The sequence below is a fragment of the Meleagris gallopavo genome, chromosome 9, assembly GCF_905368555.1.
Source record: "Meleagris gallopavo chromosome 9, MGAL_WU_HG_1.1, whole genome shotgun sequence".
NCBI classification, from domain to species: Eukaryota; Metazoa; Chordata; class Aves; order Galliformes; family Phasianidae; genus Meleagris; species Meleagris gallopavo.
In genome coordinates this window covers 5,830,736-5,854,839 of record NC_139412.1, presented here as the reverse complement: position 1 = coordinate 5,854,839, position 24,104 = coordinate 5,830,736, and the positions used below count along the sequence as shown (strand labels likewise).

At 33.9% G+C, this 24,104-nt stretch overlaps 1 protein-coding gene across 5 annotated transcripts in view; it reads left to right on the top strand.

The window, feature by feature from the left end:
- The window catches only part of DIAPH2 (diaphanous related formin 2), a 153,090-nt gene that overhangs the window by 47,502 nt on the left and 81,484 nt on the right, over positions 1-24,104 (top strand). For all 5 annotated transcript variants that reach the window (XM_085230902.1, XM_085230901.1, XM_085230900.1 and 2 more), the window contains 3 exons: positions 14,266-14,367; positions 15,738-15,832; positions 19,535-19,636. In XM_085230902.1, coding sequence (XP_085087028.1) covers positions 14,266-14,367; positions 15,738-15,832; positions 19,535-19,636 — 299 coding nt within the window. The remainder of the gene's footprint in view (positions 1-14,265; positions 14,368-15,737; positions 15,833-19,534; positions 19,637-24,104) is intronic.

The window sequence follows — 24,104 nt, the reverse complement described above, 5'->3', positions numbered from 1 at the left end:
GAACCAATAACGAATCTTTCAAATCATGTAAGCAAGTTATTGTGTTGTTCAACTAGAAAAGAAGTTGGTAGGTTTTGCGTTCATGTCCTTAGGTGATATCAAACTATATAGTCAGCTACCTACTTAAAGGAGAATACCATCAGCAGTAGCACGATGACTGGTGTTTTGTGAAATATGATCTCAAAGGCTATATGTTGGTGTTCAATTTTCTGGGTATTGAAGACACATAATTGTGTCATCTGTTAAGTGGAAGTGAATGATCAAAATGTTATGGCACAAATAACTTTGTTATAATGTGACAGTATCCAATGTATCTGGCCTGCTGCTATCAAAATCACTTTTCGCTGTTTGATTGATAGTCTAATTGCAAAACGTTACAAAGCAAGTTAATGCCTTCTCCCTAAAGGATCATGTTAATTTCTGGCTCTTGTAATTTAGGTTGTGTATTTTGCCAGTCAGGAATGATAGTGGTACTCTGAAGAAATTAATTATGTGTACAGTAGATCTGTAAAGGTAGTAATTAGTACATAATAGTCTGTAACTACTGGGATTGTTCCAGTACAGAATTCATTATCCATCCAACTTACCTCAAGGGAAAACTTCTTGATCAGAATTCTGTTGCTTCTCTAGGATGAGACTTATAAAATATAATTTAACAATTATTTTGATGCATGTTTTGAAGATTAAAGTAAGGTTTTAAAACCTGAGTTCATACTTGCTTCTTTATGGAGTCTGATTGACAAGTGAAAATCAACTTGTACACAAAATATTATTGAACAAAGTATTTAGGTTTATATTTTTGTCTAATGAAATATATTCAATATTAATATATTAAATAGATTATTTTAACATGTTATTGTTTTAGCAATTAGAATATGAAAATTTAAGTGGCTATCCTAAAACTGAAGTCCTACCTTTGCTATCTACATTTGAATGCAATTTCTAAAACCTCTGTGGCTCGGTTTTAAAATGGTGATCAGGAAAAATTTATAAAACATTAATTAAAATGCTATTGTTACTAATTACGTAGTTGATTATTAAACAGTAGTTCACTATTTAACTGTTCTGTGCATTCTTTTTTATTTCTGTAGTAGCTTACACTCTTTTCCTTTTTATACATCTATCAGATAGTGAGGAGAGGGAGGAGAAAAAGGAAGACAGACTAGTTTCACGGGACGCCTGTAGGCAACACTGTCATCTTTTTCCCTACCTTTTGCTCTTTTTGTACATAGATACGGATGACAAATTCTATTATTTCTCCACCCTCTATTACCACTTAGTTTTCCAAAGCAGACAGTGTTCATTCTTTCATCAGGATTAATGCTTTAGCGCCAGTCATTTGTGCTGAAATCACAGGTTGCATGTAAAAAAAAGCAAATTTTAAGTTTTCATTCTATCAAAGTGATGTAATGTTTCAAGATTGATCTCACTTCTGTGCAGTATTCTTGATTGAATGTTACAAAGCTATTGCAAAGCAGTATCCTCTTAGCTTGGAGTAATGGCTCATTCTTAGCAGGGAAAAAAAGTTTTTAATAATCACTTCTCACCTATTATTTTCTAAAGAGTTAAGTAGAAACTAAAAGATAAGGTCTGTATGTCATTAAACTTAAAGGATAACTGTTTGCATTTGTTGACATTATTTTTCAATGAAAGAAAAAAAGATTAGAAATTCTAAATAATAAATGTGAAATTAGTACAAAGGCTGCGTAACTTTTGGAGCCTCCTGTTTTAATGGCCCGTGACATCAGAGGTGGGTGTTAATATGGCGGTAGAGGTTTCACCTTCCCACCAACATCATGTTAAATTTTGTTCCTGGTACAGGTGGCAGCAGAGGGGCAGTCTAGACAAAATGGCTTCTGATATAGAAGTGTGTATGAAGTGAAGGTGTCATTGAATTCCTTCACGTGGAAAAAATGACACCCACTGACATTCGCTAACTTGCTGAAAGTTGATGGAGGCCAAACAGTGATTGTGAGCACTGTGATATGGTGGATAGTGCATTTCAGCAGTGGCGACAGCAACAGTGAATCACCACTGCTGGTACAGATTTGTGCGAACTCAGAATGCAGGCTCTTGCTCATTGCTAGTGAAAATCCATGGCTTATGGTGGTGACTGTTGAAAAAGCGTTTCGTAGATGAGAATTTGCACAGTCAGATATTGTTATTGAGCTCTTTATCTATTGAAGTTTCCATGGAGATAAATAGGAGGCATTACCTTCATAGAGACCTCTGTATGTTAAGAAATCCAGATCAAATTCACTTAAAGCTTGTAAAAGTTAAGTTTTGTCCAAAATTCCTGTAGCCCAGTTCTCTATTTGTACTTGTGAGAGTGCTAGTCTCAATTCAGTACAGAAAACAGTATTAAACATGTATGTTGTGCTAGGTCAACTATATGCACTCTCTTGGTGAAATAAAAAGAAAAAAGAATTTAACTCCTACCTAGTGAATTTGTTTCTGAATTCCAAACTGCAGGTGGCTCCCTTGGTCTATGGGTTAATTCGACATGTCTTTTTCATTCCTCTCCGTACCCTCACATTTTCAGAAATCTGAATTCAAAGAGAAGGAAAATAATGCTTTGTGGTGTAGGTGACCCAGTGCTTCTGTGTCTAACAGGAATTTAATGTAGTTAGACTGTTTGATTATGTCAGCAGATTAATATCTGAGCTTCATATAGAAGTAACCTGATTTGTTTTCATTTTTGAATGTATTTGACTTATTTTCCAACAAAAATAAATTCAAGTACTATGAAGAAGTAAAAGCACAATAGTATTTTGCCATTCTTTTTTTTCTTTTCAGTGTCTTATCCTATTAGTATTGTTAAATTACGAAATAGAAGAAGTTTCTTTTGTTTAGGTAAACTATCTGCAATTGTTACTATTCGATATAGATTTACATAAAAATATTTTGGGTGTTTTTATTTGTGAGGAGGGGATTCATTCTTAAATGATTTTAATAGTAATTATGTAAGAATATGTTTCTCAAGGAAAAAAAAATGGGCTGTAAATAACAATGAAATAAGTTTTTCTGCCTTTAAACTGCATTAAGCGCTTTGTACCAGATAATTATAATCAGTCTTTTCTTAAAATATTACGACGAAAAAGCATGAGCAGAGGAAAGAAAAAAGAAAAAAAAAAAAGCAAACCAAACAAACCTGAGTGTTCTATGTATAGGAGGTTCAGTTTTGCATTAAGTACTAAAAAGTAACTAATAGGTATTTATTTTAACAATGAAATTTGATATTTAAGCAGAGAATCGTGGTTTTTAACTTGGCACAAGAATGATGCATGTAGTTGTACTGCAGCTGGGTATTGTTCAGAAAAATCACAGATGAGGTCTCCTAAAAATTACTCATATTTTAACACATGTAAATTCTTTAGAATGAAGAAGTCACTATGCAAATGGTAGCTGTTCAGGAGCACCCACTTTTGTTGAAGGGATGCCTCTTCTAATAAAATGAGAGGAGCACAATGAAGTGGCCGTGGCAAATGAAAGTTTCCAATTAGGAGGAAATGCTTGCCAACTTCAGTCCTTCATATTTGATGTTGTAGGTAAAATGGAATTCAGATTGTAGAGGATGTCTTGTACACATGTGCTTGCTATAAGGCCATCTTTTGATTGTGGAACTTGTGGAACAAAAGGTGGTTTTGAAGAGTTTTAATAAAATAGTGAAGAACTGAACTGCTGCTTAGCTGCTACTACAAGTTGAAATTAGTAGTTTTCTTAAAGATTCAGCAGTAGAATTTATGCAGGGCCGCTTTCTTTTCTGGTGCATAACAATTTTTTAATCTGAATCCTTCTGTGTAAAATACAGCTATACTGCTTGAACAATTTTAGGCACTTATTTATTGGTACACATCCAGTAATGTTTGGAAATCACTTGGTAATTGTAAATGTATAACAAACTAATGATCTCCCCTCTGTATTTTCTTCATGAAAATCTGATTTTTGGAAATGATTTTTTTCAAAAAGCACTTGGTGTGGGTGCTATGGTGTATTTGTGCAGCAATGTTTTTTGTGTTTGAAATTTGGAAGACAAATATTTGTGTAGAAATAGCCAAATCAGCTGAAATAAGACCTAAAAAAAAAAAAATCTCATTTTTAATAATGTAGTAGCAGTGTTGTTTTAGTTGTGCTATCTTAATATTTCTGCTCTCTTAATATTTGGGTGACGACATTCAGAACTTATGTATTAATGTGTCAGACCACGGTGCTCAGGAAGTAAAAGTGGAAGTATTGAGGAGTGATGGAGGAGTAGAGTCAATTTTGACTATAAAGAAGAAAATGTCAAGGGAAAAGGGAGGAAACACTGAAATGCATGTTGTGTTGTTTTGTTTTGTAGTTTTCCTACATTTATTATCTCGGGAGTACCCATTAGAGAACAGTTAGTTATACTATACAGATAAGTGTGTGTTACTGACAAACATATATTCAAGACATTTGGAATTCCAGTCTGCTGTATGGTGACTCAGCTAGTATGTATGTAGAACATATTGCCATATGTCTTGTTTTTCTGAGGGAAATAAAGCTTCTGTTTGTAGTGGTTTTATAAAGTACAGCAGAGGAAGAAAGGCAGGTTATGTGTTCTGAAATGTCTATTTCAGTCTCAATGATGCAGTGCTCAAATGAACTATAGTACGTTTAATGAGTAGTTGAGGACAAAGACACATGTACTAAGCACACCAGGGAAATGGATTGTGTACAAGGACTAATTAACATGAAATATGAATACATTCATGAAGTAGTCTTGATCTATAATGCTCTCACAGAGTACTTTTTTGCTATGAGTTCAAAGAAAAAAATTCAGAAGTTGAACTGAAAAAAAGAATCTTGAAAGTGTTTGTTTTCAAATAAAAATCTATATGTATTCCTGGAATGAAATGTATTCTGTATGAATCAGTAAAAAAAAAAAAAAAAAAAAAATAGACTTGAAAGAATGCCTACTCTAATGTCAAAATAGCAAAAAGAATAAGATACTATTTAAGATTTTTTTTCATTTTGATTTCATTTTTTTACATAGGAAATTAAGTCAGATAATAGGAAAAAAATATGTAATTTGACGCATGTACTATGTACTAGACTTCCATGCTGTTGTTAGGATAATATGAACAACTCATTTAAGGAAAAACTATCTTTTAGTTATGGTTTCAGGTATGGTTCGTTATTCAGGTATGGTTTATTTTTCCCTGTGCAAGTACATAAGTTGCTCCGGAAGTAATGCCTCCTATTTATTACCACAGAAACTGCAACAGCTGCAAAGAGCACAATAACAATATTTGTTAGAGCCAATTCTTAGCTAGAAAACACTGTTTTTCAAAATAGTCACCACCATGAGCCAAGCATATTCACCAGCAATGAGCTGAAATCTGTAACACTGGTTCTTCAGCAGAAGTTCTACTATGAAGCTGGGTGTTCATGGACCAATTCCTTTTAAATATTTTGAAAGGGCAGCCAATCAGAACCAGACTTTATCCCTACATCTGTCAATTTTATGAATAAAACTAATCAGTTGTCTTTTTTGCTGACCCACCTCCTAAAAAGCAATCTCAAAAGTAGGTGTGGACAAGTTGTGTCTGATTCTTAGCTATTGAAGCTGTAATATCATGAGGAGGTGCTTTGAATAGAATAACTTTCATTGGAAAAATGTCTGCTATGTATACATAGACTAAGATAGATACATTACCTAAATGAGTTAAGGTTCTTTGAAGATAGCTTTTTTAAAAAATGTATCTATCTAAAGCATTGAGTGAGCAATCGTGCTATTAACATTCTAAATTCGTTGAGAAATTTAAAATACTAGATGCATACACAGATAAAAAGTTAATTTTGTTGAGTTATTGAGTTACTTGTCAATGATCCCTCGGAGATGTAAAGATGAAATTATACAACACTTACAGAATCTGAAGGAATTAAGTGTTTTAAAGTAAGAATATAGGTTGGTTTTGTTTTGTTTTGTTTTTTCAAACTAATAAAATTACATTCCCAGTGTGGAGAGGTGGGAGAAAAAGGAACTTATGACTTAGGCTCTCTAAAAGCAAAATATAAACATGATGAACTGGCTAATTTTTATAAATTGATATGAAATTATCTGGAATGTTCTGGACTGTAGTTCTTGAGGAGGGAGTTTGGAGATTTTCTAACGTTTTTTGCTTTTGCACTAAATACGCTTCCATAATTTGTGCTAAAATGTTGGCTTTTTAATAAATCATTTTGCTTATGTTGCTAAAATGAAGGTAAGCAAAGCATAAATTGCATATTTTATATTTAGAATAAAATACAGATTGTGTATATGATTCAAATATGCTCAGGAGTATAGTGAAACCTGACTCTTGGTAAGATTGAGGGACTGGTGCTCAGAATAACGTGACTATCTTAATCTGGTACAGTGTAAGTGGCTTAGTTTTGTTGGTGATGTAGGCTGGCTTAGTGATGGGGATCAGTATATTAGTTTAAGGAACAATATATTAAGTTTAGCAAAAGAATTCAATGAGTGCTACTACTAAGACATTCAATTCAGTTTTGCTTGGTGTGCAAACAGTCTTGTATTTCTCAGTGATTCTGCTCCACAAGAAGGACTGGAGTCATAGTAGACTACTTGTATCCTACTTGTAGCTTTGCATCCACCAGGTGCAAAGACTGTGTTCTCAGATTTCATATGTTGTTTTGGAAATTGCTCATTATGGCCCAGCAAGCAGTGGATGTTTGCCAAATTGGGGAAAATCAGCTAGAGGTCAGCAAAAAATCTCTGATGAAGCTGATGGTGGAAAAATAGGGAGAAAGGAAGAGGTTGTACGACCACCTCAGATGCAACAGTGCATGCCCAGAGGGATATTGGCGTATATTAAGGAGTTCTTGGAAAAGACTGAGTGTGTATGCCAATACACAACGTATGTGTGTCTTAACTGTTTAAATGCAGAATTTGTCATCTGAGAGCACATGCTTGTTTTGTCAAGTCACCCTGTACATACCATGAGGAATAAAGGAATGCTCCACACTGGAGTTAAGAGAGTTTTCTTTCCAGATTTCAGATGACATTGGGTCCCCTAAGAGTAATCCTTTATGTGGAAGTAATTTCTTTTACCTTTTGAAGGCAGATTGTCATTGCTTGTATGTTTACTGAGTGTGTGAGTGTTTTGAGTACCCTTTGAAATACTGGGACTCCCAAGAAATCTTTCAGGTCAGATCTTTTAGAAGGCAGCTGTAGAAAACTGTCTTCAGGCCAGTTAAGTCTGGTATTTTGATTTTAGTGGGTGACTGAGAGCTTCCAAATATTTCAGTTCTTCTTAAGGAAGATATTTCCCCAATTGTTTTTAATATGTCCCTGCTCAGGGATGTGGTTTGGCGGAAGGGTTGTTAGCGTTAGGGTAGTACGGGTTAGATTGCAGTTGGACTTGATGATCTGTAAGGTTTTTTCCAACCTGAACTATTCTATGGTTCTAATATAATCTTTCCCCTATGAATTCAGTCTTTGGATCCGATAGCTGTGAAAGTATCCCTTTTAAGGTTTTTCTATTAATCAGTTTAATACAGCAACAAATTTCACCTAATTACCAGTTTTATTAATATTGATAACTATTTTTTTCTCAGGCATAGTAATTTTTTTTTCCTTTTCAACTTGAAATTAGTGGGAGGATGAAGTTCTTCTTAGAATCATTAAATCAAAGTTCTCATATTTCTCAAGTACTCAGTCAATAGAAAGGTAATGCCCTGTAGTTCACTAGTTGGGTTGAACTGTAACCAGGTCATGCCATGTTATGCTTAAACTACAGACTACAGAAAATCTTGAAAGTGATAAGCAGATATTGGGGTTAGAGATTTAAATATATACAAGTTAAACAGTTTTTCATATGAATTTGTTTTAAAACCTGATAAGAGAGAGACATTTTTTTAAAGGGGGATGTTTCCAAATGCATATTTCAAATACCTTATGATTGCTAGCATTTAAATAGTCAGGAAATTCATAAGTCAAATAATACAGTGAGGGGGGAAAAAACCACCTAGTTATTGTAAAGCTTTACTCAGTGCAGTTAAACACTATTATCTAACTTGGTTATTTAATAAGATTTTCGGATCTTTGGAATTTTAACTTCATTATTTCTAAAAGTCGTTTGGGATGCGAAATTCGTATCAATGTCTTTATTGGGAAAGATATGCCTTTTATGAACCTAGTTAAGAGGAACAATAGCTGAACTTTGTATTTAAATATTTTTGTTTTTAAATAACTGCAATTCAGTTTATGAAAATCTTGATGTAATGTGATAGTTCTTCAGCATTTTACTTTGATTTTAATATCATGCCCAGTGTTCTGTAGTGATGATGACCTGATATCTAAGAGGAGGGGAAACAAACTGAGACGTGCGAGTATCTAAATTAAAGCTGTCATTGTAGGCAGTGTTTTAGATTTTTGGACAACTGTTTTCTCTGGCTCATGTAAAAACTTGCCATGTTACTGCTAAAATGCATTGGCTGATCTTGTGACTGGCAACATGCACCAAGGCTAAATGTCTCCTCTTAGAAAAAGCCGTCTTTTGTGTTGTAGATGTTGAAATATGGGCAGTGGCAAAGGGAGAAATGGAGTGGACAATTCTGGGGCTTTGTGCCATGAAAATACCCATGGAGAGAATGTGATAAAAGAGTTAATGGAAAAGGCTGCTAGCTTTTATTTCGGCTTCCTACAACACATGGTACGACACAGTTAAGTAAGCCCACTGAGGATATTTTCAGTTCAATCAGTTTGCCTGCTGTTTGATTTCTAATGCTCAGGATGAATACTTGCATGTATTTCTGTGACCATTTGTGTTTGCTTAATTGTTGCTATTTGCTCAGTCCTCCAGGCATGTACTGATAGAAAGCTGGAAGCAACTCTAGTACAGAATGTTTATTAAAGTATGCTTTAACTATGCAGCTTAACTGCATGAGTTACTGATGCAGTTTGTCAAATGGCAGCTGAAAATTAGGCTATTTGCAACCATTTTAGGGCAGTGTTAATAGAACAAAAGTATTAAATATATTCCTTAAAAGAGATGGAGAAATACAATAGCAGTCACTTGCTCTGGAAGAGTAAATAAGAATACAGTACTCTTGCTGTTTATTAACAGAGCTTATTTATAAAACTAAGTCAGGAATTTTTTTCTTCCTTGGAGCAGAATACGTTAGGTTGATGTCACTTCCTCCAGCTTGATTACATTAATTAGGCAAAAACTATATGAGATGTCAAGAGATGTTCCATGTTTTTTCTCCTGCTGTTTTTTAATCTCGTGATCTCAAACTAAGAACTACTTTGAGATCAATTGCTTGCTTTATTTGCAATAAAATTGTTTACTGTTTTGTTTCTTTTTTAATGCCGCATTAGCTATTTGATTATTCTGATTGCAGAAAGGACAGAGTGACAGCAGGAGTGCTTAATTAATTTCACTTGAGGAATTGATAACTGAGTGATTTTAGGTGAACTGGAAAATGCCAGGTGGCATTGGGAATAAACATGAAACCACACAGCTGCTGATTTGATTGACAAAAGGGTGTGGCCAGCATCTGTTAATGCTTCTGCATTCATCTCTGGATGTAAAGGAAAGTGGTTTGTGGTTTGTCACGTTTTCAGTCTGAATGACCATGTTGGAACCAAGTATGTTTGGATACCAAGCTGCTTTAATTACAGTAAATGCAATTATGCGTATAAATGTGTGACATTCTACTTAACACATTCTGCAGGAGAGGTGATGCAGTCCAATAGAAGAGTTGTGGTTTCAGCTATGCTGAGCATTATACAAAAGCAGGGCCCTGGCATCTCCCAGAGTCTCTTATGTGGGAGCCATGAAATACTCTTAAGTTCTATCAGTTACAGGATTGAAGAAGATTATCTCTTTGGTGGCTGCTCTCTTAAATTTGCACTGTTGTTTTCTGATTTGCTGTTGTGGTTGTCCAAGTTTTCACTCATTCTAGACACATTTGCACTTATGATCTAGTTTTGTTTCCTTGAGCACATAAAAACTTTTCAGAGTTCTTTCTGTTTTCTGGGAGAAAAGCTTGGTCATATTTTATCTACTCAACTTGAAACAAGTGGTTGTTGCAAGTTCACAGGCTGAGCCAGCTGTGCTAACCAGGTTTCAGGTACTTGCTGCGCTTCAGTTTGATTGAAGAAATTGTGTGGTGAGAAAATTGAGGGATTTTTTGTTGGTGTATCAGCAGGGGAGAGAATAAGTGCAAGTTTGAGATAACATTATGTACAACTTTCTGTTCTCTCTACCTTTCTTTGACTTTATCTTTGACTTTTGTTGACAGCAGGCTCAACAAGAGCCAGCAGTGTGACCTGACAGTCAGGAAGGCAAACTGCATTGGGCACTACATTAAACACAGCACAGCCAGCTGGTCAAAAGAGATGATCCCACCATACTTACAACGCTTTGAATATTGTGTGCGGTTCTGGATTTCACAATATAAAATGGATGCTAAGGTCCTTGAAAGGATCCAGAGGATGGTAGCGAAATTAATTAAAGGATTGGAAGGCATGTCCTATGAGGATGAGCTGAGGATGGGGGATTGTAGTTTGGAGGAATAGAGGCTCAGAGCAGGCTTCATGGGTCTCTGCAACTTCTTGAGGAAGTTTGCAGGAAGGTACTAATCTCTTCTTCCTGGGAACTGGAAACAGGATATGCAGGAGTGCACAGAGTTGTGTTAAGAGAGAGTTCAGAAAGAACGTTTAAGAAAAATGCCTTCCCCATGAGAGTGGTCAAACACCTGAACAGGCTTCCTAGGGAAATGTTTGGTGCCCCATACCTGCTAGAGTTGAAAAGATGTTTGGATAATACCCTTAATAATAATATGCTTTCGCTTTTAGCTCTGAAGCAATCAAGCTTGAACTTGATGGACCCTGAAGGTCCCTCCCAATGGAACTATTTTAGGCTAGTTTATTTCTGTTGTTGAGTACCTCTGCAAATAGCACAACATGTTGAAAATAAAAACTTATCAGTAGTTTTGCAAGGTCATCAATTTAGTCGAGTTCAAAGAAGTTCTAGTAAAGTTCACTTATCTTTCTGTGGCTTTCAAAAAATGAGTGGGTATTCAATGAATATGCATCTACTTGGTGTTCTTAGCTCTTTATTACAATTTTCTTCCACATTGTCTCATGGGATCTTTTATTTTTCCCAGAGCTAATATCTCAGTGTAATTAATAACTTTAGTTGTTCAAGACACTCCTGTATTTTATAGATCTCTCTATATATTTTATTTATGTAGCTATGTATATCTTTCACTCTGTGTGTGTGTGTGTGTGTGTGTGTGTGTGTGTGTGTGTGTGTATACAGAGAGAGAGAGAGTCCTTAAAAACTGTTCTGGCAGTAAATTTTTCACCATATTCTTGCACCTGTTAGCTTTGCATCTCTTTTTCTGGTAAAAAGAGTAAGAAATAATTTCTTTTGTGTATTTACCTTTGCTGTCTAATACCAGTAAATGCAGCTGGTAAGCCATCTACCAGATGGAAATAAGATGAACTTAGTCTTTCATTTCCCATGACAATAAATGGGCTTTTGTTCACTGTGAGGAAAGATTTAAGAGAAAATAGAGAAAATTAAGGCTCAGGTTCTGACAGACTAAAGTTCACTTACATCACCTACATCTCCACATCTCCATCTCTGCTCCCCCCCTTTTCTTTAGTATATGCTTCTTTTCAGCACGCTATTTTTTATTAAAAAAGTAATAATGTAAATGCAAAAATGTAGACTAAGAAGATACAGCATGAGAATAAAATGGTAAACACTAATTCCATTTACTCCTTTAATTTTGATCTTAACCATATTCATGAATAAAGATTTTTTCTGTTAAGCTAAGCAATAAATAATAAGTAGGGGGTTAACACAAACTGAGAACTTGAATGTGGAAGCAGTGATTTAACAGCTCTAGAATCATTAAGTAAAATTTTGTTTCTAAAAATTTGTCATCATGTAATGACACTGAGTAGGTAAATGAACAGGTGTAGAACAATGATTTTGGAGCCACGTGTGCTTGCTTTTTTGGTACAAAAGAAGTAGTGGTAAGTTTTTGTTTTTTTTTTTTTTAATTAAGTCTCTGAAGTATTTCAACATCTTTGTGTACATTCTTTGCCATGGCTATCATTAGTCATGGTAAAAGTATTTTGGATTTATATAACACTGTTTAGTGTCTTTTTTTTTTTTTAGACCCCACATGAGTATCCGAAACTGATAAGGACTGTCTCAAATCAGTATGAGACAACTAGTGCCCTTTTTGTGGGATTATACTAGTTCCCAGCTGAAGTTATCACCAAACGTACCCATTTAAGGTGCACATGAGTTGATTGCATAATACAAAAGCAACAGAAAACAACCCCTTTCAGCATGTTGCATCAGCTTTTTCCCTCTATTGCTGATAAACAAATTTGTTTTTAATAACACAATAGAACTGAATTCTGAATGTAAAAACATTGCATTTTCTATAAAATGAATTTAGATCTATATTTTTTTTGTCTTCGAGGAGACATCTGCCCATGTTTAAATTACTTTACTTCCTTTTGCTTAATCATGTTGGCTCTCTTTCCCTTTCTCTCTCCTCTCAGCTTCAGATAGATAGTAAAATAAAACCAACCAAAACTAGTGTGAAATAACTGTGCATTAGTAGGTGTTTTGCTACCTTTATGATTGATTGTTAATGTTAATTTAAAAGAAAAACAATAACCTTGTTTCTTCCAATCTGAAGGGAGAGTTGATTTTTGTATGCAACCATCATTTTCTTTCTTGGAGACAAAATTGAAGTCCACGCCTGTATGTGCACCCAATTGTGTGTGTATTAGTTACAGAGAAGTCTGCAGGTTCACCTGTGTAAATATCTGTGAAAAGGAATTGAATTACACTCTTTGAACATGAGCTTTGGCTTTGATTATTTTGTTTTAGATAACTAAGGAACAGATCTGTTGTCAGCTGTGAACTGAAGACATGACAAGAGTAGATAGTGACCAGATTGGTGGTGATGATGTGTTCTTCACCATGTTTACTTAAAGATTTCATTATTTTTGGAGATCCAGAAGGTCTCATTCTTAAAGAGATAAAGCTAAGAGTAGGTCACTTATCTTGAGTCATTTCTCCTATCTGTCTTACCAAACAACTTCATGCTTTTCAGTAGTTTCTGTTTACATAGCTTATAAGGTTTATTGCATTGTCACGGGAGAACTCATTTCTTAACTGATTTTTATTTTATTTATGGCTGTTGAGTACCTAGTTTTATTTCCCTTATTTAACCAAGGGAAAAAGTGGTGATAATTATTTGGTTAATTCATGGAGGGTCACTTAAGGGTTTTGAACTGTAACATGTTATAGTTAACAGGTCAGTGGTGGTGGGAGTTTTGAGTATTGTCTGCATATGAGATTGAAAAAAAAGTTGTTGTGTAGCTCTCTTCTTGTTCAAATAGAAATCAAGTGGGTCATACGTTGTCATGGTTTTATGAAAAAACTGTTGACATACGTGCACGCAGAATAATTGCAGGGGACAATGAAGAGCAAGCAGTGCATTGTTGTAGAGTTGTCTTTTCTCTTTAGCTTTTTCTGCCTTAGGCTGTTTAGAGATAGCTGGAGATGAGGAAACTGTCTTGCACTAGTTTAGCTTATGCTGGTATGAAAATGCCCAAGGTCAACTAATTATCCAAGTGGTATAAACCCAGAAGTATGTTGAATTATGCAGAAAATCTAGTGTACCTTTTAGTTACTTTCTTACCATGTTGCTTTCTGTATGATTTTAAATATGGAATACAAAGCTAGTGTTTTTGTGTTTTGTTTTGCTCATTAAAAATGATAAGAAAATTGCTAGTAAAAACCTACCTCTGCAGGTTTATAGTGTGATAAATGTCAAATACTTTATCTTATTGGTTTTGAATGAAGATCTTCAAATAGTATTTGTGTTTCAACAGACGGCACTCAAGTGCTTTGAGGTAATACCTATTTGATGCATTTTTAAAGATGTTTATAATAAACTGAAGCTCGAGATAGCAGAATGTGTGGGTTAAAATAAGCAACAATTTGTTAGTGCGCACACACAAAAAAATGGCGCTGTTGTATAAAAATTTTTATTTCAATTCTAATTTTATAAATTGATATTATTTGATTCTTTATTTATTTTACAGTCCATTGAGGCAAAGGATTCACTTTTCCTTGAGCTGATTCTTACAAATGTAGTATTATGGCTTTCTGGCTAAGTTGCTATTAGTCTTCTAAGAGTTGTAATATTTAATAAATACCTTTTTTTTTTTTTTTTTTTTTTTTTCCCCAGCTAAAAAGGCAGTAGAAAAACAAGAAGAAAAGAAAACAGAACAGTCAAAGAAAAAGAACAAAGTATTAAGAGTTTTGGATGGAAAAACTTCACAAAACTTATGTAAGTGATGTCAGATGTTTCAGCTGAATATGTAATTATCTTGTCTACATGGCTATTCTTAAGTCTTCTTTCTTTGTTTATGTCTACAAAATTTTTCTTAAAATATACAATGTGAATCGATTTTTGTCTTTTTAGCTCAGAACAGTTTTGAACATGTATGATTTAAATGCATTATACAACTTTGGGAAGCCTAAATGTAACAAAAAATGTTGTAGACTTAAATGTTAATGAATTATATTGTTTTTGTACTGAGAAGGTTGATTCTTTCTATAATTCCTTTGGACAGGAAGTATAATTAAATTATAGTCATTGATTTAGCAAAGTCAGCATTGGTAGGGTTTAGGTTATGGCCTCTCAGCTCACAGCTCTGATAATTCTTTGGTTAGAGCAGTGCAGGAAGAGCATGGTAGCAGCTGGACTTCTAAAGAGGATATTGCCAAATAGGATAAATCAGGAGCAAATAATACTGTTATAACGAAATAGCCGCATCTCTTTAACTAATTTTGATTTTTTTTTTTAATTTTAAGAGCAGTACAATTTTATTTGAATAACAAATATTGTAAAATGTCACTTTTTGATAAAAGCTTGTGGCAAATCAAATATGTAAAATCAAATATCTGCATTGTTTATTACCATCTTTATTCATAAACTTCCCTAAGCAGAAAATCTGCCATGACATGAGTGATATAAAAATTCAAACTAGGAATTGAAAATATGGTTGCATAAAAGTCAACCATAGTAGTTGGATGGACTATACAGCACTTTAATACAGACAGATTAACATACTGTTTTTCATAAGGGATGTTTTCGTGTTTTTAGAACAGGACTCTGTTGAGATGTTATAACAGCTGGAATCAAATTACTTTGAGAAATCCATCTTTGAAGTGCGTACAATACGTATAGCCTCTTTTGTAAGGACTTAGGTTGTTTTGTTTCCTTGCTTTTGATAAGGAATTTTTAAAAAAGAATATTATGTGAATATTCTACAAATTATTAATTCTGGGAATTTATTATAGCTTGATAAACATAATGGACACTGAAATCTTCAAATGGCTGAACAAATCTCTTCTAATAGAAATAAAAATATGTTGCTTTTTATAAAACTGGAACTTAATTCTAGCAGATGAGTGTCACCACCTAGAAGCAACTGAGGCTGCTTAAACAGTTAACTCTTGTCATGATTTCATTTCTGAGAAATAAGATTTATTATAATTTGAATAGAAATAATGTTTCATGTAATGTTGGTTTTATGTAGGAAACTTTCATTATGAGTTATCTTAACTTGAATCGGTGATTGTTTTTGAGTTGCTAGAATTGAAATTTGCATTCTTGAATCTGTTTTTTTTATTCTAATTATTACTGAATTTCAGCAATATTTTTGGGTTCTCTACGTATGCCTTATGAAGAAATAAAAAATATCATTTTAGAGGTTAATGAAGAGAAGCTGACTGAAACCTTTGTTCAGGTATGTGAACAATGGCTAATTCTGTTTGTTGCTTATTGTACATGTAGTAATGACGTAAAAATGTAAGAATTGAAAAGTAGGAATAGTGTAGTGTTATCTGGCTATCGGCTACAAATGCTTCTCTTGAATGTAATGTTTTGTTTTTGTTCTACTTCTGTGTATGGTGATACAGAGCTGTGAAACTTTTTCAAAAAGATTTTTTGTTTATAGTACCTTTTTAATTTCTCATTTTGTGATGCTTCTCTTTCAAAAGGAAATCTCTGATACTAGCTTTTGAACTTGAGACAATTTACATAGTTTAAACTAGCCTTTAATGAAGTTTCATCACTCTTCTTTAAAAACTTTTGCTTGTCTGTAAATCAGACCTGCTCCTGATGTCATTTGATCTTTAAGACCAAAATTTCTCAGCCAGAGAGAAGACAATTTGTCCTACAGCTTGTTAACATCTCTTTAGATTCCCCACAGCAGGAGAAGAGCAGTCTTTTTGGAAGTGGAGTGCAACAGAGAAACAGGCAAACCTGAAGCAATGTATAGATATACCTCACCAATGATATTAGTGTTTTATTAGTTTTTTAATATCCTGTGCAGATTCATGATTTTGTAGCTGTTAGCTGATCCAGTCTTCACTAAGTGATGCTTTTCTGGCAAATGTGCTGGGCTGCTGTTTGTCCTTTCATCCTTCACTGCACCTGCTTGTGTCCCCATTCCTGTTCCCTCAAGGCTTTCTAAATGAGTGTTTTCCTCTTTTCTTGGTCCTGAAAAATGATTGTTCTACGGAGACTGAGCAAACTGAATTGCCTGTTGTTTACACAGTTAAATTTTGACTAAATTATGAATGTTAGCATGGATTTTATTAAAAGCAAAATTAGCTCTTCCGCAATTTCAAACATACAGTATAAATTGAATTTATCAAATTAAGTTAATTTGACGGTAATCTGCTGTTTTGTCTGACTCCAAGCTTCTCCTGTGCTTCTGGAGGTATTTTCTCCTGAAGCTCTAAAGAGCTCACTAATAAACCTCAAATTACTGAGGTCATTGAATCATAGGTCTCATAGACTTTGAAGTGTATGCCCAGGAGTGCGTACTGTTTTGTTTTCTCAGTGTCGTATTCTGACCTATACTACCTAACACAAAAAAAAACACAAATTGAATATCAAAAAATCTTGTTTGTATTTCACCGGAGATGACCTTTTTAGTATAGTTGATGTACTTAGAAATAAATATAAAGAAGGAAGTCTTGCTGTTAGGATCCAGGATATCAGATTGTTTGAGAAGCCTGTAAGATTAGTAATGTTAAAGAAGTCATCAGGAACTGAAAAACCACCATGAATACCGCCTAGCCTATCCTTGGACTGCTTGCTGTGTGGGCAGAGTGAAAAATCAAGAAGACCTTGAAGCTGCAAAAGCACTGTTCAACGTTAGCTACTATATTGGTGCATTAGTTTTCAGTTACAAGAAAATAAACTCCATCCCACCCAAATCGTGTGCAGCATAAAACACACAAATGTGATTGTAAGGTATATCAGTCAATTCCAGTAGGTAATTCTTATGTTTATGAATACTGCACACCTAAGACGTTATCTAAAATACCTAATACATTTTTCAGAAATGAATTTAAAATGGAGAAGCTGAACTTTGAAACTACTTAAGATGATTGAGCAATGGAGAAACAGTTTACAGAAGGAAGCTAGAAAAGACTGGCTTGATGAGATTAGCAATATAAATAGCTGAGAGGTAATCTGACTAAATTATAGAGAGAAGATATGTATAAGCACTGGGGAAGATCTTCTACTGAGAGGAGAGAGATATGTATAAGCACTGGGGAGAAAAATGACAATACTTAAGGAAAAGGCAGTGTTAACCACAGAATATATGTGTATGAATTTGTCATGAGTGCAGCCATGCCAGTAACTTGACTGCTTAGAACGGTCCAAAAAATGAGGCTTTAGATTCATGTAGAAAGTTTAAATTACTTTTATTTGTCAGTTGATCCATTTTTATGAATAATTGGTCTGTCAGAGTTACTTCTAAGAGCAAGGAGACTTACCTGATGACCCCAAAGAGGTTGCTTCTCTGTTTCCAAGGACAATTTTAGAAATTTATTGGGGTTCTATCATCTATCTGATTTTTGTTCTGCTTTATTTTTTGTTCTGATCTTCCAATTAAGTGACTCAGTAACTACGAGTTTAATAGTCTTCAGTATTACTAATTGGAAAACTTCTTCAAAGCAAACCTTGCTTTCTTTCATGCTTAACTAAACTTGAACTTCATGAAAATGCTCATGTATAAACTGCTTTATTGTGAGTATCACAGCGGTGAAATCGAAAGGTTCAGGTTGGATATTAGAAAAAAAATTCTTCTCAGAAGGAGTGGTTGTCTCTGGAATGGATGGACTGCACAAGGAAGTGGTTAAGTCACTGTCCTTGAAATTGTTCAAGAAATGTTCAGATGTGGTTTAGTCAAGAAATATTGGTGGTAGGTAGCAGATTGGAATAGATGATCTTGGAGGTCTTTTCTGACTTTGATTCTGTGATTTTATGATTGCATAACTGAGGCATAACTGAGCATACAGACAACTGCTCTTTCCTTTGGAGTACTTGTTTCTTGCTACTTTTTGATCTTACGCTATCATAGTTAGTAAAATTTATTGGATTAAGCAGGTTGTGTACATGATCAATGATGACAGTGCAGTTCTGTGTACATGACTGATGACAATGCAGTTCTGTGAGAACAAAGTGCTAAGAAAATTCATTGTTCATTCTTTTTGTCTTTGGAAGAGTACACTTTCTAAACATACCCATGTAAAATATCATTTTTAGCAGAATTGAGGGCATTTTAACTAAGAAGCAAGTGAAAGCATCAGCCTTTAAATTTCAGACTTAAACAAACAAACAAAAAATTTTCCTCCCTCTACAAACCCTTTTGGGCAGTGCTTTTTATTTGATGTGTTTTTGCCAAAACATGTAGTTTGCATTGCACTGATCATTTATCTATGGCTGAGTTCTGCATCAAAGAGAACAGTGATCTGACTTCAAGTCCTGGAAGTGCAATGGAGCACATCCTCTCGGAATTCGTTTTCAAATGTTTGAAGGACTAGAATGAAGTCAGAACAGAGACCTGCTCCTTTTCTCTCCTATCTTTGAGGACCAAGATGAGAGGGATACAGGAGTTAAAATCATGTAACAAAATAGACTTTTGCGAATATGGACTCCACTGAGTTCACGTGTCTTCCAAAATGTTGAAAGCTGACTTCACCTTCCTGAATATTTGTCCAATTTTGAGATTGACCTGTGTATAGGTATTTTGAATAAGAACTAAAGATTAGTTTTACGTGGTTATGTATGGCTTGATGCAGACCATTTTTTCTTGCTTAGTATTTAATGAGTAGTATATGAGGGCAATGAGTAAATTATGAGGGCAAAAAGGTTGGGAGGTAAGGAATAATTCTTCAGGGTCTGACAGTAGCTGAGAATTTTTTCTGTAGCTTTTTAATAAAAAGGAGAGGGCATTCTTCAAATTGAAGACAGTAACAGAGGTATGTATTAATTATTGGTTTGATTTTAAGTTTATATAGTGTCTAAGCTATGTAAATAAAAGAATAATTTTCTTGTACATTTCTATGTTATGTTATTTTTAGTGTGTTATTTGAAGATCATAGCTCATTCATTATACCAAGTTTAATATAATGCATTTTTGTTTTAGGCTGTAATGAAGAATCTTCCTGAACAGGAAGAAATTAATGCCTTAGCTGCATTGCAGGATGAATATAATGATCTTGCTGAGTCAGAACAATTTATAATCGTGGTACGTATTAATGCTGTAATTAACTGGAGAGAATTATTGTATCAAATACATGAAAAAAGGAGGTTTAAAGTATTTTGGTTAGTGCTATTGTGCACGAGGAAAATGTTGATATACTTATTGATCAGTTTAAAATACAAATACTTTTTTTTTTTTGGTAGGAAGTATAGTATGTAATGGAGGGGAACAGACATTTCTGCCACAGCAAGTCTTTTGTCTTATTCTTGTACAGTGTGATGTGTGAAAGGCTTTTGTGTTTATTGAATTTGGAGTGTTCTTCCTAACTGTTTAAGAAGGTGAAATTTTAAGGGTTCATAAAAGATCCATTTACTCTATGGCACTGACAACTTTGGTAATTTATTTTGCTGTATTGAAAACTGAACAGCTGAAAGAGATAATATGCCCATAATATAAGACTATACGTACATCACTATTAAGAGGAGGAAAGATTTCTTGGTGTGAGAAGTTTATATTATCTATTATAATCTTATTTTGGTCAATAGAAAGATTTTTCAGGAGTTGAACTCAATGTTACATGTGGTAGCTACCACTTCAGGATATTTTATGATAAATATACATATATAAATACACATACTATATGTAAACATATACTGCGTATATATATACACATGAACTCCTGAAATGCCTCTAGAAGCATGAATTTGTATCATAATTGAAACTGAAGATCGTTCTGTTGCTTTTTCTATTTGTTCAGTGCATACATCTATTCAAAAAAATTGAAATATAATGTATTATAATGGCTAGAAACAATCTCTGAATGAAATTATCCAATTTTCATAAACTACCAAATATGTGCTGGTACATGATTATATAATACCAAGTATTAAATAGGACTTGAAAGACTGCATAAATTACTGAATACATGTTGGTAGGTAATTGTTTGTAACTGAGTACTAAGCTAGGACTTGAAAGACTTTTTGTTGCTGGTCTTCCAAAGATATTATACAAACTTAACAAATTAGTTGAGCTTTTCACTTCAATTTTGTTATTCTAAAAGATTACATTAAGGATGATCAGCTCAGTAATGTTTCTAAGGTGTCCTATAAAATAAAATATATTGAAACAGAAGCCCTTAAAAGAAGGGAATGAAATAGCTGATACTTCTCTTAAATAGTTTATTTGTTTATTTGAAAGACATTGCCGTAAATTGGCTTCAGAAGTGTCTTTGGTATGATTTGTTTGGATGCAGGGAACATGACATGACCCAATTAGATTTTTTTTTTTAGAGGAATTAGAAAATTAAAGGTATTAATGAATTCTTCTGAAAAATTCAAGGCTATTGATTTTTAAAACTGTATGTCATTCATAAATAATTTAAAATGTTTGAGGACAAGGATAAGGAAATCTAGTAGAATATGTTTGGTATGAATATGTTTATATTCTATGAAATTTCCTCATTCTTCTGAAAAAAAAAAAACACAACGTGTTTCGGGAACAGTTTGTTTATATTTGTTTTTTGAATATAAGTATACGGTCTTTTAAAACCTCTGGAGGAATACTTCATCTCCTGTCATTTAACAGACTTTATTGACTAAAACAATGTGATGAAATGACAGTAGTACTTAAAGCCCTACAACAGAAAGGGTTCTTGTTCTCTAGGAAGGAACGCAGGTCAGAACAATTGCACTGTCTACTATCTGCATTGTGCCTACTTTCAAAATGGCAAAAAGCTGATCTTAAGAGGGAGTGACTACAAAAAATGAATATTATCTTACTCTACCCTTGCATGTAATAAAAAAAAAATAGGCTGAACCAAGTTACGCATTGTGTAGATTTTGTACAAGGAGAATATCTAAAATGTTTAAGGAAAACACAGGATGGAAGCACACAGAGTAGAGGTGTTGAGCCAGATGACACTCAATGTATTCCATTCATTTAACTATTTTACTAAATAAATTCAGAAAATTGTGTTTAATGATCTTGGCTTAAAGCATAACTATAGATATTTCTCCTTTTCACTCGTCTCAGTTTCCTACTGCAGCAGCCTTGATCTCTATAACTGAGTTCTCCCTCCTTTTGCTGTATATTTCTATTTATGAACATCATACCCTCCTTGTTACTTCAGCTTCAACCTTTCTCTTTTATTCAGTTTAACTGCATTTTTCTCTTTAGGTTTTACATAGAGATATTTTTGGAGTGGAATGCTGTATATCTGCTTCCTCCCATCATTCTGCTATCTAATGTATAATACTAAATTACTGCCGGGGCTGTGCTGAGTGTTTACCCACCTTTGCTGTCAAATATGTTTTTCTTACATACAGTCAGAAGTTCCTGAACACCATCTCATCTCCTGTTTCTTCTCTCTCACAATCTGCCTTTGAGGATCCTCTGTTTCCATTTTCTCTCTTTTTTCTTTAGAGAAGTTACAAATGGCAGTTGAGCACCTGTAGAAAGAAGAACAGATGCTGTGGGTTAATGTTAATAGGGACATGGGAAAAGTAAAAAGGAAAAGAGAGAGAGCTGCACAATGCATATAAATGACAATGCAAAACCCTTTTCAGTTCTGTTATCAAATGTAAATAATAATAATTGAGTGCATGAGAACACTTGGAGATTTTTTTATGCTCTTATTTAGAAGTTTTTTTCTACTTCTAATTCAGAAGACCAGAGGTTAAAACAACTTGTTCTCTTGCTTTGTCTTGATGTAGAAATTAATGAAGTTGCCAGGATCCAAGTAGTGTTTATTAAGTATGTAGTAAGTAGATGTTCTGAGTACACTTTTTACCTGAGTAAGAATTTGTCATTTCGTTTTGCAGATAGATAGCTGAAAGCCACTTGATCTGGGCCTTGGGGTTTTTGCAGTTGTTGAATAGTTCAATTTTTTTAATTGAACAACCAACAAATCTAGTACTTAGTGCTTTCTCATTGCTTCTATCTAATAGTATGATTTGTTTCTTATTTCAATGATTCACTGCAATTCTACCAGCAGACTTTCCCAGAAAACTATGTATCTAAAGGAAAGTCACTGGGTTGACTGTATCCTGTTGGTTATCTTAAAAACATGGCATCTGTTTATCTGACTTGTCTACTGTTGGATTGAATCTAAAAGATTCTTGTTTTTTTCACTGAAACGTGTTGTCAAAATCATAAAAATATCCATATTTTCAGGATTGTTTCTTTGTGATTTGTTCTTTTGAGGGAAGCTTAGAGAAGTTTTTCAGTATATGCTGGAATGTTAAGTAGAAAAATTTGCTAAATGAAAATGGGGATGTTTGCCTTATGAAGGGATTAAGTTTCCCAAAGCTTATTGGCATATTCAATTTTACCATCTAGTTTAGTAAAATAACAAAAAACAAAAAACACTGTTTTTATGATCTAAAGCTTTTGACAATTTTTTAAGTCTCATTTTGAATAAAAATTGTAGATTGTCTGATGAAGGTTAAAGCAGATTAAGAGATTAATTTTGTCTTTGGTTACTGCATCTGAGTGAAGGTAGATCCTTTTCAAGGCAGAAGTTTTTAGTATAATGTTTTAAAATACAAGATGCTTAGGAAACTGTTTCAAGGCTGAACGTTGATGACTTGCAGGGGCTCAAATAAACATTTCAGATAATGGTGATGTATTTAAAATCTGGGGAGGAAGGAAGAAATGCTAGTTATACTGAAACACTTCCAATTAATTTCTTTTCCTCACAAAAAGATCTTGGTTCCTCAAGGAGCTGTGGTAAAGGTTTACGCAACAGAGACGAGCACATAAAAATCCTTGTTTTGATAGCCGTGATGTGTGATTTGTCACATAACCAAGCTTTTCTTTCAGGGGGATAAAGTCCTTCAGGAACACCACTGATAGTGAATGCATTGGGGGAGAAATCTTTCTGTATTCTGCTAATTAAAATTAAGATTTAGATTTGGAAGGTAATCATTCTTGCATTTAAATGAAAATTTTTAAGTGGATTAAAAATTTTCAGTATATATCTTTATCTTCTAAATGTCTTTTATCAATTACAGTCCATTGCTAAGTACAAGGAAATATTATTGATTACTTAAAATATGGAAGAGAAGGATTTATTTTTGGTGTTTAGAATAATGAAATTGATCTTGAGGATTTAAGCTAATCAAATTACTATCAGAGATACTTTTCAGCATCTGTGTCAGGCAGTTTTACTACAGTGTGATTTATGTCAGGAAGGAATTAGTTTTATACTACTCTTTCAAACAGGATAATATCTTGTGGAGAAGTTTGACAAAATTTGTTTTGAAGGACAGAAACATACTGGATTGAAATGCAGGTTGTGTTTTGTTTGCACTTCGTGATCTTATGTGATGAGAACCCCTGAGGAGGTCCCTAAGGATTTATCATTTTTTTTCTCCCCCACTGCTCCTCCTGTGGTAATGTGTAACTGCATCAGCTCAGTAAGAAAATCTAAAAATGAAAAATACAATTCTCGAGTTTAATCAGCCATGTTTACATTTGTGCTGGTATTAGCACAGACACTTGAGAGATTGTTGTA